Raw genomic sequence first — 12,276 nt, 5'->3', positions numbered from 1 at the left:
TCTGCGAGCCGGCCTTTCCTTTCTATAGTGTCTAAATGTGTTATGCAGATACCTTTTAACTATTAGTACACAATGTTAAGACTGTGGTGCAACAAATTGTGCGCAGCTTTCAGACAAGGACAAGTCTCTGCTGGAAGAACGCATCAAGCGGGCGTCACGCACGCGCCGCATGACTGTGTTGCCACCTGAGGAATCCCCGCCCGTCAAGAACCCGACACCGCCACGACCGCAGTCGGCTGTGTTTGCATCTGCCACCATGATGGAGCCAGAGCCTGAGCCAGAGGAAGTTGTGCACAGGTGCGAAGCATTTGGTTTGGCGATGTCTTGAAAAAGAATATGTGAGGGAATGTCTTTGATGTGACAGATATCAAATTCACCAAAGTCATCACTTGCACAGCTTACTGCTTTTAAACGTTCTTTAGCTCTCGAAGTCTGTGCATCCACCGGTCCATCCATCCATGTATGAACTATGCCAAGAAACTAGCTATCCTATTCAGCAACCACGGTTGGTTTGCAGAAATATCTAAAACAGCCTCCACAAAGCCATTCAAATTTTTTTCTTTTCTTTTAACCTGTGACAATTCAGTGCAATATGTTGCAAGAACGAGCGCTTCCAGTGCCATTGTACATGATGGAAGAGAAAGACCAATATAGTACTGGCCGAGGTCTGCTGGCCTGAGCTACGGGTCCATAATTTCTCCGTAAACCTTAATAGCTGTTTCGACGGAGCCGAATTTTTTTTTTTCCAGCTTTATCCTGCCCTGTGTAGAAGTTCGGCAGCAGACCCTCATTGATATGATCCCATTACGTACGATTTCCCAGTGCCAACGTTCACAATCAGGAACACAAAAAATGACCTAATACAGTTTACACTTCCTTGGTGATTCATACATTCATTCACACATTATTCGGCACCAACCTTTACTACATCGCCAAACTTGCAGTCGTATTATATGTATTCCAGCTGCTAGATTCTGTGTAAACAAGAAAAGGCTAGAGAAATAGCTGCCTGCTGCAGCAGCTTCCCCGCAATACCCGCCAGGCCATGTCACATGAGGACATCGGCACGCACTCAGATTTCTATTCCTGAATCGCCACATCTCCTCCTGGGTAGTCGCACACCACATTCACAGCTGTCGCCGCCAATCCCATCGCGATAAGCATCTTCAGCGATCCGTTTCAAAGCACATATGGCATAGTGCCGTAGGAAGCATACTGCATGCCTTTACTAGGCGATACCCCAAGCGTGCCACTATTCCCTGCTGCAGACAGCACAAAGTGAGCATAATGTCTCACTCTGGCAGCATCATATGCGTCTGATTCTGGGGTTGCCATCAGCTCACTTTTTTCTGGTTTCCCGCCACTCTCTTAACCCTTCGAGGGTCAATTTTTTCCGCCATATACGACCGCCGAGGGTCGATTTTTTTTTTTTATTGCAGATTCCAATTCTTCTTAGGGACTTATTTCGAAAAAAAAAACGTACCGTAATATTTCTAGGGTGACCATAAAGTGAGAAAAAAATATTTTGCATTGGTATATATATACTTGTCATTCATGAATAACCACAATAAAAAAGGAAATAAACTTATAAGAATGAACAATTTGACGCATTGTTATATACATAGTTCAAGGCGTTGAAAATGCGCATACGCGAATATTTTGCAACTCTCACCTGTTCCTGCTCTTACACTAATATTTACGTTCATAGCGTAATCGAGCTGCGTAGTTGTGCGCACTCAAGAAAACTATGTGGTTGTGTGCCAGTCAAAAAAGCAAAACGTGTGACAAACGTCCGCTAATCCTTATCTTATGATCAACCAGAGGCAATTGGTTGTCGCAAGTGTCAAAAAAAAAAAACGAACCAACAGAAGCGCACGCACGGCGGCATTCTTCCTATGCGCACCCTTGCGAGCACTAAACGAGCGAGAATCAAGCGGTAGCCTTTTGAGCGATTAGTAACGAGACAGCCATAAGTTTTGCAAGCGAAACAAGCCAAAACCGCCTGCAGAACGAAATCCAAACCACTGCCCGCCCCCGCTCGCGCATTGGCGCGAGCGGTAGTATATAGACGCGCAGCAGCAAACTAGCTCTAAAACAACCCACGCAACGAAAACCGAGAGAGGCGCGTGGAAACCGAGGCGCGTGGAAAAAGTTCCCTGCATTCCTACATAGCGGCAGCACATGATAGAAAAGAACAAATTAGGATTTTGGCACGCTTTTTAAATGTACAGAGGGCGCCGTAAATATACGGCATCGACCGTTTTGGACTTGTTCGCGGCACCGTATCTTTACGTCATTGACCCTCAAAGGGTTTTCACTATGCATTAAGAAAACTACAACATGGATCTTGGGTCACTGGAGCCCCACCAGGTCGGTGCACGTAGGCGTCTCGTGCTGCAACAATTGGCACCATCGTTTGCATTACGTAAATGTCAACTACAGCTGAGTCTGCCAAGTTCTTTAGTGACTTTGGATAGTATGTCATGCTGGTTAGTACGTTTTTTCTTGCATTTCTTTCCTTCAAAATGTATGAGCAGTACTCTGCAGTGCTTCCACAGTGCTCTAAAAAAAATTTGTTTGTAGTCTCCAGCATCTTTTCCTTGCTTTCCACCTTGCAGAAAGACGAACGGTAAACACTGGAATGCTTTGACAGCCCGCTCTTAAGATTCGGGTTTAGAACACAGACCACCAAGCAAAAATAAATGATGATCATCATTTAGCTGCATACAACCACTCCGCTTGCACTCCGTTCTGCATTGCCATTTCTCTGCGACTTTTTCTATATGCAGATAATTATTCTTGTAGGTCACTACTGGTGGCCTCGTCTTTGACGTCGAGCATCATGTTCAGTTCAGAGCCTTAGTCTCCATCTTTCTGCCACAGGAACAATGACTGTTTAGGTGAACAATGAGGCTGGTGGGAATCTGATGCATGTCTCACACTAGTGTTCTCTCCAACTTCACTTCTATTGCATTGAGTATTTCGCTAGCACTCACATTTAGAAACTCGGAAGTATACCATCTCTTTTGGTATGTGCTGCCGATTGGAGCTTCTTGCAATTTTCACCTTGGAAACTTCTCTACAGATGAAGCTTATGAGATGAGCTCAAGCTCTATGGATGAAGCTCACTACGACGGCACAGGATCCGCATAAACAGCTTCACTTTAAAAGCGCACCCTCGCTGTCTGCAAACCCATGCCCCTTGCTGCTAAGAGACCGACTTTCCTGCAAAGTTGAATGTTTAGTGGCTAAGTGTGCTTTACAGGAGAAATTTCGCTAGCAGCACAATATCATCGCAAGATTCAGCAGAAAATTGCCCCGACATCCTTAGATTAGATAGAAAAAAATGCTAAGAACAGTGTTTGCTGAGCAATATATTATATTTGATTCGAATATTCGTATCCAACCGAATATTCAAACATTTTCGAATATCTATTTTTCGAATATTCGCACACCTCTACTTATTATTCAACATAAAATGCCCAGTGCGGACCCAGTGTGCAGACCCAGTGTGATGAGCCACAACAAATTCTTGAAGTCTGGACTTTTCAGTTTTAATCGAATTCCTAAAATTTGAGTCGGCAGGTTGTTTGTGGCACTTATATTAAAAAGCTATCCCTATTTGTAACCAGTTTAGCCAAAGTAAAAGTTTGTTGCAGTTGGCCTTGAACAGGGGGCCACACTGTAGATTGTGCAGCTGCAAACTACTTCAGTATCCAAGAGTGGCTTTTCTTTTTGTTACCTCGCCGCAGACGTCCCAAGAGTGGCACTCCGTCAGGGGCACGTCCGCGGTCGCTTGGTGTAACTCTCAGCTCGGACTTGGAACGCATGCTGGAGCAAGCGGCCTTGGCACCATCCAAAGTCGCGGGCCTTCAGGAGGTGGATGCTGATGCCATCTTGGCTGAGCCATCCATCCAGCTGCCGCCCCGCAGGTAAGCCCATTTCTTAGAACGACAGAAAGCTGAGCTAGTTGGTGAGGATTCATAATGCAAAAAAAGAGGTGAGGCGTGCAGACAGGACACAAGAGTAGAGATGCCGCATGTTGTCCACTTCTCTACTCTTGTGTCCTGTCTGCACGCTTCACCTCTTTTTTTGCATTATGAAGCCCATTTCTGCAGCCTTTTTGCAGCTTTTATACTTCTGATCCTTTACATTTGCCACTGCACTGGCATTGCTATAGCATTTTCTTTTTGTCTGCTATCAACATTTAGTATCACCTTTTGATGTTTAGTTCAGCAGTGATGTTTTATTAAAAACTCTGCCACCAGTATAACATAACTACATGAAACATGACGCTGCCCCTTGCACAGCATGCAAGTATAGGTGTGCATTTGCAAGAAGCCACTTGTAATTAAAACATTCGACTATCTGCATCCACAGAAGTTTCCATTTATTGTCTCGGTATTCCTTCGCAGTGACAGTGAAATTTCATTATATTGAATTCGTGTATAAGCACACTTTGTTATAACGAGGCTCTAAATGCTTAGTGTTCTATAGACAAGTAGTTATATACTTTGTTATATTGACCATTTAGTTATGTTACAGTACATTATATTGAGGTTTAGCTGTATTGAGTACAGTAAGCCTGTATTGAGTACAGAAAACAAAGGCAAGTTTAAAGTACACCTGTTTGTTGCTTTTAAGAGATGTGTGAAGCGCTACCGTTCCACAGACGAACTTTGCAGAAGGTGAGCTTTTAAGGGGGGATGTGGCATTGAAAATCAACTTCCTTATTTCTTCATGGAATTTGGTGAAAATTGGCACAAATCTTTAGAATGTCTCCCTGATGCTTCCCTAAAAGTTTCAGAGTGATATCTTGAGAACATTTTATTCAATTTAATTGAGCAGAATTTTTCTCCCTCTAACTTTTTGGAGAGCCTGGGGAACTTATACGTGATAGAAGACTTGTTAAGTATTGAGTGCTTAGCTAAATGTGTGCTGAAGGTCGTGACGTTTTTGCATTTTTTTTCTTTGCAACACAAATTTTTTGGAGTGCCATATTTTATGTTACCTTCGCATCAAGCGCACTTTCAGGCTAGACAAATAGCCATATCGTAAACTTGCAAAGGGTCAAGATAAGAAAGCGAGAATGTCACGACCTGCACTGTAGCCCTAGGAATGTGAAAAAAAAAAATAACGGAGTCAAAATATCTCAAACGGTAACAAAGAAATCAGCTCCAGAAACTGAGCAGAAGGGCAGAAATACAGTTTTGACTCTCAAAGTTTCACCTTCTCGTCAGTTCTCTAAAAGGCATCAAATTTGTAGTCCTTGGGGTGTTTTGTGATGTGGGGTTTCTTGTGCATGTGGCCTCTGGTCTGGTGCTCTTCTCTCCCCCCCCCCCCTTTTATTTTTGTAGGGCATTCTTTGCTGCTGCTGCTCTACAAAGAGCATGGTGCCTAAGTTTCAAACAAAGTGACGTGCAGATCGAACTCTGTGTGGGCATGAATATAGTTCCAGTGTACATTCAGGCAGCCTGTACCCTCAGGCTGCCCGATTGATAGCAATCTCCAGTACAATCAGTGAGGTTTTTTTTTTTTTGTAGAATTGATCATGTTACTGAATGAAGGCTCTGAGTGTCAGCAGCCTCCGAAGTCATCTTTACTTGACCATGGCTGTAGAACTTAGGATCAGAAAGCCAGTGATAGATTTGCAGCTGCTAGGTGCTTTCCAGAATTGTACTTTTGTATGATGCCTCAGTTACTTCTGCAGCCAGGTTCTGTGCCAGCCCAAGGGGCCTAGTGAACAGAGCTCATGAGGAGGTTCTCTTTATGAAGGTCTGGTATGATAGATATTGTTACTAGCTATTGTGACAATATGATAATAGAGCGAACGTGCAATATGCTTAGTTGCGCGTCCGAGGTGCCGATGTGCGAAATGCCTAGCCGCAGATACAAGGAGCCGACGCGCAATGTGCTTAGTTGCGCAGTCCGAGGTGCCGACGCACGAAGTACCTAGCCGCACAGTCTGAGGTGCCGATGCGTGAAATGCCTAGTCGGGGGCTCGGGGAGTCGACACCCGATGCGCTTATTCGCACAGTGCGAAATGCCGACGCGGAAAATGGTTAGTCGCGTGCTCGAGGAGTAGACACTCGATGCGCTTACTTGAGCAGTCCGAGGTGCCGATGCACAAAATGCTTAGGCAAGGGTCCGAGGGTCGCGTGCGCGATGTACTTCGTCACGAATTCCGAAACAGTGCTGAAAGGCTTAGCCATATGTCCGAGGATTCCGCGCGTGAATCTTGGTCGTAAAACTCGCGTCGCCGATGCTCGGAATGCTTCGCCGCAAGTCTGAAACGTCCACGAGCATAGGGATCAGCCACGCTACTGCAGTGTCCGCGTAGTGCCCGTTTTGACATGTCGAGATAGATGTCCAGGCTCGTGAGGTGCAAAGAGCCGGGCAAACGATGTTGTTACGTTTCGCCTATGACGCGCGCTGTAGCCGGCGCGGATTCAACGGACGCCGGGGCTTCGTTCCAAGCGGCGGACATTTTGGCCCGTTCGGAGTGGCCGCGACGCATCCCCGCCGAGCGCGTCCCGGCATGTTTCAGTGCCACGTGTCTTCGTGTGTGCGTGTGTGTGTGTGTGCCCACGCTTGTCAAAGCGCGGCAGCCGGGGAGAGGAGCTCTCCCAGTGTGAAGCGAGGAGGTCTGAACGGCGCCGGCCCGGCTGATGCGTCACCTCCTTGTCTCTACATGTCTTTCAGTCCGTCCGTGCCTCGCTGTCACGTGGTGTCATCTCGTGACCTTCCTTCTTGCCCGCGACGCCAAGAGTATAAGAGCAGCTGCCCCCGGACGCCAGGAGAGAGGCTCCGATTTCTGCTGTTGAGTAACGTGCTCTCCCGTCTCTCTACTTCGGTCGACCTGACCGCACGCTCTTTGCGATGCTAGAATAAACAAGTTGTTCTGTTAGCAGTCGCCTCATGCTTTGCTGGGACCTTCGGATGCTTCCAGTGTGCCCCAGGCCGCCAGGCCAACGCTACCCTTGGGGCTTGCGACCCAGTTGCAATAACGGGCGTCAGCACTGAGGTTCCAACAGCTGGTGGCCGCGCTGATATTCCAACAGCCGGTGCCATCGGTGCGGATCAAACATCTGGTTGCCAGCGGTGAGATCGCGACAACGGAGGCCAGCAGCGAAGATATGCGGTTGACTGTATGCTGAGCAGCACAACGACCATCCGGGAGCAGTGCAACGAGCCCTGTGTGATGACTGGTTGCCTGCAGCGGAACGACTGCGCTGAATTCTTGGCTGCGAGGTTTGGTGAGTGCGGGGCTTTCTTCTTCTGAGTTTTGCCAGGCTTTTGTTAGTGTCAGAAACAGAGCTGGTAATTGTGGTTGTCGTTGCTGCCGGGTTAGTTTGCGGCAAGACAATAGTAGGCAGTAGAGAAAGCAGCATTCAGAGCAGCCATGGATTTGAAGTCGTTGCGCAAACCGAAATTGTTGGAGCTTGCAAGAGAGTTGGGTCTGGATGTCTCAGACAAACTCAGAAAACCAGAACTGCTAAGGGCTATTCTTGAGTTAGGAGCTGAGGATGACGAGCTGTCGGAATGCCTTGAGACCATTGAGGAGAGGGAGACGGCAAAAAGACAGGAACGCGAACTTAAAGAACAGCAACAGAGAGAGAAAGATGAGCTTGAACGAAACGAACGAAAAGAAAAAGAAGAGCGCGACCGTCAACACGCTTTGGAAATGAAGCGTCTCGAGGTGGAGATGGAACGCGCTCGTAATGGAAGTCAGGCACACGGTGCAGGAGAACGAGTATTGTTTAAAATGACTGACCTGATGCGGCCGTTTAAGCTTGGAGAGGACATTGGTTTGTTCCTGGTTAACTTTGAGCGAACGTGCGAGAAGCAGGGGTTCTCTCGGGAAACGTGGCCACAGCGCTTGCTCACTTTGTTACCCGGCGAGGCGGCCGACGTAGTCGCTCGCTTGGAGAGAGAGGAGGCAGAGGATTTCGACAAAGTGAAATCGAGTCTGCTAAAAAAGTACAGGCTGTCCGCGGAGGCGTTCCGTCGGAAGTTTCGAGAAAATGAGAAAGGCAAAAGTGAGTCGTATACAGAGTTTGCCTACAGGCTAATGTCAAACATGCAGGAGTGGCTCAAAGAAGAGAAAGCGTTTGGTGACCACGAGAAAGTTCTGCAGTGTTTCGGGCTAGAACAGTTTTATAGTCGGTTACCTGAGAACGTGCGCTACTGGGTCTTGGATAGGCCAGACGTTAGTACAGTGGCTAGAGCCGCTGAGCTAGCCGAAGAGTTTGTGACGCGTCGGGCTCGCGGAGCTAAGGACGGTCAAAAGGGTGAATTTGGCTCCAAGTTTGAGAGGCCGAAGTTCACGCCCATGAGAGCAAAGGGGGACACACGTAGTGCGGATGCGAGTGAAAGCAGTCCGACCGAACGTAAGGAGACGGCGGCAGCCGAAGCCGAACGCAGAAAGCGGTTCGAGGCGAGGCAAGCGCGCGTGTGTTATACGTGCCAGAAGCCGGGTCACTTTTCGGCTCAGTGTCCGGAAACAAAAACTAAAGTCGTGTTTTTGTCATTATGCAGCACTGACGAGAACATAAAGCTTCTCGAGCCTTACATGCGAGACCTCCTCGTGAACGGGAAAGAGTGCCGAGTGCTTCGCGATTCTGCAGCTACGATGGATGTAGTTCACCCCTCTTACGTAGAACCCGATATGTTCACGGGCGAGTGCGCATGGATCAAGCAAGCCGTGGAAGCTCACAGCGTGTGTCTGCCCGTAGCAAAAGTGCTTATTGAAGGACCTTTCGGAGCACTTGAGACGGAGGCGGCAGTGTCATCTATGCTGCCCCCCCAGTACCCGTACCTATTTTCGAACAGGTCCGATCACCTCCTGCGCGAGAAGGGGCTTTTGTTTGGTGAGGCTAGCGTTCAGGCCTTAACCAGATCGAAGGTTCGGGAGCTCGCTGCAAAGGCGGTAGTTGCGGGGCCGACGTTGTCGAACGATGAGAAAGGGTCAGAGGCGCAGCAAGCTGATATTCAGAGCACGCCCGAGCTGAATAAAACTGAGTCTGTAGCGTTAAAGGCACCAGATACTGGAGAGGAAATGCCCGATGCGGGAAAGTTAGAAGAGATATCTGCAGATTTGCTCATCGCGCCTACGTCAGACGGACTTAATAGGTTGCTAAAAGTCAGCCGGTCGGCTTTGATAGCCGAGCAAAAGAAGGATGGCAGCCTAGAAAACATACGCTGCATTGTCAAGGAAGGTATCGCCAAGAAAAATGCTCGCTTTGTGGAAAGAGGTGGGGTCCTGTACCGGAAGTATCTAGACCGCAGGGGAGTGGAGTTCGATCAGCTGATCGTGCCTCAATGCTATCGTCAGGATCTGTTGCGCTTGATGGGGGTTCGTGGTCCGGACACCTAGGAGTTAAGAAAACTAAGGACCGTCTCTTGCAAGAGTACTATTGGCCAGGGTGTTTTCGGGACGCAGACCACTTTGTGAAGACATGCGACACCTGTCAGCGGGTGGGCAAACCAGGGGACAAATCGAGGGCGCCGTTGAAGTTGGTACCTATCATTACGGAGCCTTTTAGACGGCTCGTTATTGATACAGTGGGACCTCTTCCGGTAACAGCCACGGGGTACAGACACATTTTGACTGTGATGTGCCCAGCGACAAAGTTCCCTGAAGCAGTGCCGCTTAAAGAACTCAGCTCAGTTGAGATAGTCAATGCACTACTGTCCATATTTGCGCGAGTTGGTTTTCCTGCGGAAATCCAATCAGATCAGGGCACAGTGTTTACTAGCGCTTTGACGACAGCTTTTCTCGAAAGGTGTGGGGTAAAGCTGTTACACAGCTCAGTGCACCACCCCCAGTCGAATCCCCTTGAGAAGCTCCACTCCGTCATGAAGCGCGTGTTGAGAGCATTGTGGTTTGAACAACAAACTGACTGGGAGCTGTTTCTGCCTGGGGTGATGTTTGCGACCGCGCCGCCTGCGGCTACGGGGTTTTCGCCAGCTGAGGTAGTGTACGTTCGCTCGCTGCGATATCCGCTTCGCATGCTTCGAAACGGATCACTGCCCTCTCCAAAGGCTGCAGACTATCTTTTTCACAAATGGCCGCCTCCTGCGCTGGAGCCTTGCTTTGCAACAACAATCTTTTGAGGTGCGTTACAAAAAGGGGAGTCTCAACGGTAACGCCGATGGCTTAAGTCGAAGCCCCTAACGTGGGAATCAGCCTCAAAATTGTTTGTTATTGATGTTTTTCTTCCTGAGGCAGGATTTTTAACATATTGCTTTTGTGTAGTGTTTCAAAGTGATAATGTGCTTTCTAGTGCAATTTTCCGATTTGTGGACGCGTTCTGAGTGCTGCTAGACTACTGTAAGGAACTAGGCAGTAGTATTAAAGGGGAAAGAGCCTGGCATGGCTTAGTGAGGGTTGTGCCGTGCTTGCTGACTGAGCCGCTGAGTTTCGGCGTAGTTCTAACGCTTGCTGAGAACGAGAGAAAAATGAGAACTCTCCCGAAGTCACTTTGCAGTGTCCTCTGTGAACCTGAACGTGAGAACGAGGCCTTCTCGGTGCGCTGCGCTCAAGAAACGCCGAGGGACGACCGACTTCGGTAATGAGCATCATCGAGCGACATCCCTCCGGACAGCGGATGCAGTCCCCTGACCATCGGGATCTCCTTCCCCCGGCGGGGCGGTCTGTTACGTTTCGCCTATGACGCGCGCTGTAGCCGGCGCGGATTCAACGGACGCCGGGGCTTCGTTCCAAGCGGCGGACATTTTGGCCCGTTCGGAGCGGCCGCGACGCATCCCCGCCGAGCGCGTCCCGGCATGTTTCAGTGCCACGTGTCTTCGTGTGTGCGTGTGTGTGTGTGTGCCCACGCTTGTCAAAGCGCGGCAGCTGGGGAGAGGAGCTCCCCCAGTGTGAAGCGAGGAGGTCTGAACGGCGCCGGCCCGGCTGATGCGTCACCTCCTTGTCTCTACATGTCTTTCAGTCCGTCCGTGCCTCGCTGTCACGTGGTGTCATCTCGTGACCTTCCTTCTTGCCCGCGACGCCAAGAGTATAAGAGCAGCTGCCCCCGGACGCCAGGAGAGAGGCTCCGATTTCTGCTGTTGAGTAACGTGCTCTCCCGTCTCTCTACTTCAGTCGACCTGACCGCACGCTCTTTGCGATGCTAGAATAAACAAGTTGTTCTGTTAGCAGTCGCCTCGTGCTTTGCTGGGACCTTCGGATGCTTCCAGTGTGCCCCAGGCCGCCAGGCCAACGCTACCCTTGGGGCTTGCGACCCAGTTGCAATAACGGGCGTCAGCACTGAGGTTCCAACAGCTGGTGGCCGCGCTGATATTCCAACAGCCGGTGCCATCGGTGCGGATCAAACAATGTGAACTCCGGACCAATGGCAAACCACGCTAGAGTCACGTGGTAGGCATGGCCAGTCGCAGACTCCGGCACGACCTTCAATCATTTACTTTTTGTGCGCTTGTTTCTGTATGGTGGAGATAGCTGAAGTGGCAGATTTGAAGACGGAGAAATGTGCTTTCCAACGAGACCAAGATGGCGGCGTTCGGTCGCGCCCATAGTTTCTCACTATATTACCTAGAGGGAAATCTGGCACTGCTTCGCTGTGGTATGTATGGTCTATGCCGGTATGCCAGTATATGCCGGTATGCTGGTATATTGTGACTTCGGATTGGCATTGTTCTCGGAGAGACAGGACACCTTGTAGACGTGCCAGGCAAGCAACGTTCCATCTGTCACGATGATTCATATTCTACTAAAACTGCGTGTAAAAAGCTGTTTTAGCTTTATTATTACACAAAAACATGTTTTGTTTAACTATGAGAACTTGTTATTGCATGTATAATTATGATACGTAAAAAGTATCAGCAGGCCGCTAAAGTTGGAGGACAGACGACGAGAATCTCGCTCGCTTTGAAACAATTTGTAGTCTGTTCTTTCTTTTCTTCGCTTGATCAAGCATTGTAGGTGAGCAAAGGTGTAATATGCCTGAATGGGAACCTTTTATGAAGATTTTACTTTAAGAACACATTATTTGTGTAGCCATATCTACATTCTAGACGAAGTCTCTTACAACACCAGCCAACACGATCCTCGCAGGCATATAGTTATACTGTCATCCCCATGATGGCACGGCATCCCTTAAGCAACTTCCATAGAAGGTGGCGCTAGATTTCCCTTTAGGTGTTATAATGAGAAACTCTATGGTTGCGCCTTTCTGGAGATATTGTGGCTTGAAAAACGCTGTTCTTTCTTGATTTCCACAAGATTTTTCGCCACCTTGGCTGATAAAACGAATT

General features: G+C 48.7%; 1 protein-coding gene across 5 annotated transcripts in view; it reads left to right on the top strand.

The window, feature by feature from the left end:
- Nucleotides 1–12,276, top strand: part of LOC139056336 (cytoskeleton-associated protein 5-like) — a 121,623-nt gene that overhangs the window by 73,619 nt on the left and 35,728 nt on the right. For all 5 annotated transcript variants that reach the window (XM_070534494.1, XM_070534493.1, XM_070534490.1 and 2 more), the window contains 2 exons: nucleotides 107–297; nucleotides 3,753–3,932. In XM_070534494.1, coding sequence (XP_070390595.1) covers nucleotides 107–297; nucleotides 3,753–3,932 — 371 coding nt within the window. The remainder of the gene's footprint in view (nucleotides 1–106; nucleotides 298–3,752; nucleotides 3,933–12,276) is intronic.

This window comes from Dermacentor albipictus, chromosome 2 (assembly GCF_038994185.2).
Source record: "Dermacentor albipictus isolate Rhodes 1998 colony chromosome 2, USDA_Dalb.pri_finalv2, whole genome shotgun sequence".
Classification (NCBI taxonomy): domain Eukaryota; kingdom Metazoa; phylum Arthropoda; class Arachnida; order Ixodida; family Ixodidae; genus Dermacentor; species Dermacentor albipictus.
Note: the sequence above shows the minus strand (reverse complement) of the source record. Positions and strands in the feature narration are given on the sequence as shown.